General features: G+C 41.2%; 1 protein-coding gene across 2 annotated transcripts; it reads left to right on the top strand.

Annotated features, from left to right (window-relative positions):
• Positions 1 to 291: 291 nt before the first annotated feature.
• LOC117543935 (cytochrome P450 1A1) lies at positions 292 to 6,137 on the top strand. 2 transcript variants are annotated; one of them, XM_034212604.1, is made up of 8 exons: positions 292 to 384; positions 470 to 776; positions 851 to 1,465; positions 2,146 to 2,269; positions 2,390 to 2,479; positions 3,819 to 3,942; positions 4,028 to 4,114; positions 4,242 to 6,137. In XM_034212604.1, exons 2-8 carry the CDS (start codon positions 510 to 512, stop codon positions 4,522 to 4,524), a joined length of 1,590 nt encoding a protein of 529 aa, XP_034068495.1. In that variant the 5' UTR covers positions 292 to 384; positions 470 to 509; the 3' UTR covers positions 4,525 to 6,137. The 2 variants fall into 2 exon arrangements, with proteins under 2 accessions (XP_034068495.1, XP_034068496.1); XM_034212605.1 differs by lacking the exon at positions 292 to 384 and having other exon boundaries at positions 575 to 776; positions 2,236 to 2,269.
• The last annotated feature ends 243 nt before the right edge of the window (positions 6,138 to 6,380 follow it).

Here is a 6,380-nt window from a genome sequence, read left to right on the forward strand (position 1 = left end):
ATTAATTAATGTATTAAACCTATGCACTGCAACAAACTGGCGCTGGCATCACAAGGGCCAGAGGGGACACAGGAGAGGAGGGGCCCTTGTTGTGAATGGATCCGGTCTGCTGTCAAATGTGCGTGATGCTCACTGGCTGGCCGGGACGACTCGTCCTTCACCCTGTGCCAAGTTTCTCGCCATGTGCGCCTCTCTATTGTGAGCGGGCAGCAGCTCCCTCTGCAGGGGGCCGGTCACTCCTATAAAGGATGTCCCGTACTGTGAGCTGCTCTCATCAACAAGTTCCTGAGGACCAGACCTCGAACCTCTGCCTGCTGAGTATCTAGATCTCTGGTATCTGTTTTCCAGCTATCCACTTTTTTAACACCTGGAGGAAACTGCATCGTGAGTATTTTTATCCAAATTGTTTGCCACATTTCCTTTGTCCTTTTTCATTCTTCAAGTGTTTTCCTTCTGTGTCTTTTAACAGCCTCCCCCTCTCTATTAGTATTTGAAGCTTTTCTGGCAAGATGAGACAGACGTTTGGGACACCGCCCATCAAAGAGAACCTTTGTGCCTCTCTGTCTAGTGTCACTGTTGCTCTGTGTCTTATCACTCTCCTCCTGATGGCCATCAGGGGCCGAAAGAGCCATCGCAAATCCCAATTGGACCACACAAAATATCTTCCTCTTCCTGGCCCTACACCATGGCCCCTTGTTGGCAATCTGCTACAGATGGGGGACCAGATTCATCTTTCTCTAACCCACTTGAGGCTCCAGTACGGCGATGTTTTCAAGGTACAGTCAAATGTGTGAAATTGTTAGTTACACAGAGGTTTCAATAAATAATGCTGTTCATTCCTTCACTGCAGATACGTCTGGGCTCTTTGACCATTGTTGTCCTGAGTGGATACAGCACCATCAGACAGGCGCTGGTTCGGCAGGGAGAAGCTTTTGCCGGAAGGCCTGACCTGTTCACCTTTTCTGCCGTGGCCAATGGGACCAGCATGACCTTCAGTGAGAAGTACGGACCGGCCTGGATGCTCCATAAGAAGCTGTGTAAGAACGCCCTCAGGTCTTTCTCCCAGGCTGAGCCCAGAGGGTTTGGGGCCAGCTGCCTGTTGGAGGAGCAAGTCTGTGCGGAGGCAGCTGAGATGGTGAAGGTGATTCGGGAACAGGCTGCTGCCAAAGGAGACCAAGAAAAGACGGGTATAGATCCGGTGAGGCCCCTGGTAACCTCAGTGGCAAATGTTGTCTGTGCCCTCTGTTTTGGGAAAAGGTACGACTACAACGACAAGGAGTTCCTCACAATGGTTCACATCAACAACGAGGTCCTGAGGATCTTTGCTGCGGGGAACCTGGCAGATTTCTTCCCAGTATTTCGCTACTTTCCTAGTCCATCTCTTAGGAAGATGGTCCAGCACATTCGAAGGATGAATGGATTTATGGAGCGGAGCATTGAGGAACACATCGACACCTTTGATAATGTAAGGAGGCAGACATATGCACACTTTAGTTTTAAATGGAAAGGCAGAGACATACACAGATGTGGTGCTTTATAGTCAACCGGTACTTTTTTGCAGGATGGGGCTGTGTTTTCATTTGCAGTTGCACTGTTCATTTGCAACTAATAACAGTAGAATTTAACCTAAACCACCACAATAATGTGTTAAATGTTATTACTGGTTTGATGAGTATAACTTAACAATAGCTAGTCTAGTACACTGACCACAAAATAAAAACAGAATATATTGAGGACAAGCTTTCGCGGTGGATAGCGTGTCTGCAAGTGTTGTTTCTCTATATCTGTCCCACTAATTTGCCAATCACTATCTAATCTGACATTGCACTCAAACAGTAGTAGCTATGAGAGCAACCATAGCCAACAAAATAACAAACAAGTCCCCTGGGAGGGACCTTTGTTCTTGTGCAGAGTGCCTATAATGTTTGCACGCACTCTAATTAGGAATTAGCATCTCACTGGAAGATACGCGTCGTACCGTAACTGATGAGTCTCTTCTCTAATTATTGCTTTTAAAACTTTGAACCACTAAAGCTACAAAATCATGCATTACCCTCAAGTTATATATTTAAATTTTTTAAGAAAAACTGTAACACAATCACTGTTAAATGTTCTGTCATATTGTATGTGTGCTTGGGATTGCAGAAGTATATCCGGGACATTACAGATTCTCTGATTGAACTGTGTGAAGACAGAGAAGAAAATAAGGATTCCTCTTTGCTCTCCAACTCTCAGATCATTCACACCGTCATAGACATCTTCGGAGCAGGTTAGCCCCACTACAAGTTTCATTTCATCGATAAATAGGGTCGGTAATGACTATAAACTGAGCATATTGATGAAGAATATAACTTGTTTTCACTGTAGGTGTTTTCTTTTCTTTTTAAAGGATTTGACACCATCATTGCGGGTTTACAGTGGAGCCTGTTGTACCTGATTAAGTTTCCAGACATCCAAGACAGAGTACACCAGGAGATAGGTAATGTCTTGTGTTACAGGATAAGCATTTCCTTTTTAGAAACTGCATGCATCTTATCTAAGGAGAAATAATTTGTGCTATGCTGAAAAGGGAGGGCTTATCCAATCTGGGGTCTCATGAATGACTCATTGACCAGAAACAGAAGATCTCTAATAAATGATTAGTCATCATCATCATCATCATCATCATCATCATCATCATCATCATCATCATCATCATCATCATCATCATCATCATCATCATCATCATCATCATCATCATCATCATCATCATCAATCACAGACGTAGCCATTATGACATGTTAGGAAGAGTCACCATTTAAAGCAGAATCAACATAATGAAAACCATACAATGATCATCAAGTGCCCTTCCCAGACACACACAATCTGTCAGCCACCAGAGAAACTCACAAAAGATTGGTCCAATTTGCTGACGCTAGAGCTACTTTTGGAGTGGGTTGAACTGGTGCTGTCTGTTCTGAGGCACGTTGCATCACAGAGAGAGGGAGACACTAAAAGGAGACAGGATGAATCAGAGAGGGAGGCACAAACAGCCAGAGAAAGAAAGAAGGGTTAGAGAGTTGTCCCAGGCTGGCACAAAGGCGGTGACACGCAAGGCACACTATGTGATCGCACAAAGTCCAAAATACTTCACTTACTTCATTTGATTGTAAATTAACAAAAGTGAATTGACTGTGAAGCTTTTATCCGTCTGTTTACAGTAAAGCTCACCTGGAAACCTTATTAGTGAACGAGTGAACAAGAGTTTTAATGAATGATGAAAGGCGAGCACATTAGGTCGTTGTAATTATTTGTGATGTGCATGTTAAAAACTCGAAACACTCACCACAACTCACACGCTCTAACCGTGAATTAACTGAAGGACAAAACAGGGAACTTTTGACTTGTTTACGGTCTCGAAAGAGAACCAATGATAATGCAATTATGTCAGAAACTTACGATACAGCTCAAGAGTTGAACTTAGCCTTGACATATTAATCACAGGTCCTTATTAGCTATCATTGAACAGTCTTAATAGACTGCCACCTTTTTGTCAGCTATTTCAGGCAACTTTGTGATGAAAAGTAAAAAATATTTGATTTCCCATCTACACCTCAATGCACCTTTAGTCTTAGTATCTGTAAAGACCTCTCCTAGGCTGTACTCTCATCAGAAAAACTGAGATCCAGATTAAGTGTCAGGGGCTGAAAGACTGCATAAATCTTAAGGACCGGAACGGGAATGGCTTCACCTCTCTACATTGACCGCTACCTTTCAAATATAGGCATCTCAGTTTCCTGCAACTTTCTAATGGGTTTTGTGTTTTTCCTCTTTCTTAGACAACCACATTGGCACAGCCAGACTGCCCAGGTTTTCAGATAAGCCCAAGATGCCTTTCACAGAGGCGTTCATATATGAAGTGTATCGCTATGCTTCATACGTCCCTTTCACAATCCCTCACTGGTAAGACAGCAGTTACGTTTACAGTACATTCATGTGTACATTTGTATGTTTTTTTTGGTTTAAATTCAGTTTTTCTACCTTCCAGTACCACGAGAAACGTCAGTCTGAATGGTTACTTCATCCCCAAAGATACATGTGTCTTCATTAACCAGTACCAAGTCAATCATGATGTGTGAGTAGTAACAAGCAATGATGACTACAGTATGATGTTAAATTAGATATCGTGGGACATGGACTGTATCAATTGAGTAAAATGTTCCTTTATTGCCCATATCTTCCTGTTGTCCGCTCTTTCTCAGAGATCTTTGGGCTGACCCGGACACATTTCGCCCTGATCGCTTCCTGGGTCCCTCGGGACTCCTCAACAAGGAGCTGACGGAGAAGGTTCTCATCTTTGGGATGGGGAAGAGACGCTGCCTCGGTGATGGTTTTGCGCGTTTGGAGATGTTTATCTTTATCACCACGCTGCTCCACGGGCTGCGGCTTGAAAATGTTCCCGGACAGGAGCTGGATCTCAGCACTGATTTTGGACTGACTATGAAGCCGCGTTCGTACAGGATTACCATCTCCTCGAGGTTTTAGACCAAATGATCCTCTGTGTGGATGTTCCTGAATGTCACAAAATCTGATTATTATCGCATCAAGCCACTATATTTGGTAATAACTCCACAGAGATACACTCTCTTATATTATTGTTCACATACTGCATTTTCTGTCTTTATAAATGTGATACAAATATCAACCACAAAAGGGAAACATTTATGTGCAAATATGTTTCTTAGACATTTAAAATTACATAGAAATAGCATTAGATTTGACTAACTCAATATTTGTATTTAACACACTATTTATGACAATGGAAGTTCATTCAAAGTGCCTCCGTGCCGATACTTAGAGTCACTCTGACTTTTTGTCCCACCACATTAAAACAAGCTCAAAAACAGCCGCTCATTAAATGCCTTTATCTTAAGTTATTAGTTACAGTTAAACACTGAGGGAGGAAGAGATATAGCCTCAGGCGTCAAACTGTGTTCACGCAGAGTTCATCTTCACTCTCATCGGCCCTCTCCTCCTCCTCAACGCTTTAACTTCTCTCCTCCAACTCTCTTATCTCCTCATCTTATCCTCAAGGCAAACACTGTTGAGCCTACTCATCTGCTCAAATTCTCACTGAGTGGCTCTGTGAGGAACGAAAATATATATTAAGACATGAAAGTTTCCAATCCTTTATAACATGCTCCCCCTCGCCCATCAGTGCTGTGCACAACCTCCCACACAGACAAGGGAGGTAAAGAGGACAGCACTGAGTGAAATCAGGCATTTCTCCTTTAAGAAGGTCAATGTAAAGAAGCATGGCCAAATGGGTAAAGAGAAAATATTAGCCGGGCAGAACTACTTGTCCTTAAATAGTTTGAAAGTTAGGATGATGACAGTGTAATCTCTTTTTAACTTTAACTAATCTACGGAGACCTCATTGTCCCTTCCAGCAGAGTCCTACCTGTTTACCGCAGTTTCAGGACTCAGCAGTGTTGGCTAATGAGTTGTTGAACAATAGGTCACTTCAGTTCAGAGCATTAAAACTGACAACCTTCTGGCCGTAGCATTTTATTAACCTTTAAAAAGTTCAGAAAAAGATATTAAAGAGTGTACAACTTTCATGACCACAATCTTATCAAATCCTGTCTTACTTATTCTTACTTCACCTAGATGTGTGGCTTCCCAGTTAAGAAAGATGTGTGTGCAGTTTGATGCTACGAGGCTGATTATACTACAACATTTGTCCGTTATCACACTACAGTATATGTTTGTAGCCAGAACTACTTGACATCTTGTGTACAGTAGTTAAACTACTTAAACATATGTATTCATAGATTTGTTTGAAGGGAAAATGAGAATATTTAGTCAAGGAAATACATTTAGATTTAGACATACTTTATTGTCATTTCAACAAGACACAGAGTGTACTATTAAAACAAAATTTCGTTCACCAAATTTTCATTTGGTGATTTGTGGGGAATAACAGTTATTATTTCCATGTTAATGACACTGCAGAGAATACAGGTTAAGTAGTCATTACATTGGTCATGCAATATCAAAGTAACATAATATGTATCCTAGTAGAAAATAAACACTTGGACTGGGATGGCAATGTTTTGTTTGTTGTTGTGTTTTGTGGTTTTGATGAAATAAAACTATGGGATGGTTTTTCTTCTTCTTTTTTCTTATCATTAAAACAAATATTCATAACTTTAAACATGTTCAATTGCTTTAATTTTATTTGACTAAAAGTAGTATGTATGTTGTCGTAATAGTAATTTCAACAGACTTTTGGGGATTTCTAATAAGGAAAGCAGAATAAGTGGTACGAATAGACTCGTGTTGAGATAAAAGTACTAAAATATTTAAATAGTGTTGAGTAAAACCAGATGAATGAATGT

Source organism: Gymnodraco acuticeps, unplaced genomic scaffold, assembly GCF_902827175.1.
Source record: "Gymnodraco acuticeps unplaced genomic scaffold, fGymAcu1.1, whole genome shotgun sequence".
NCBI lineage: Eukaryota > Metazoa > Chordata > Actinopteri > Perciformes > Bathydraconidae > Gymnodraco > Gymnodraco acuticeps.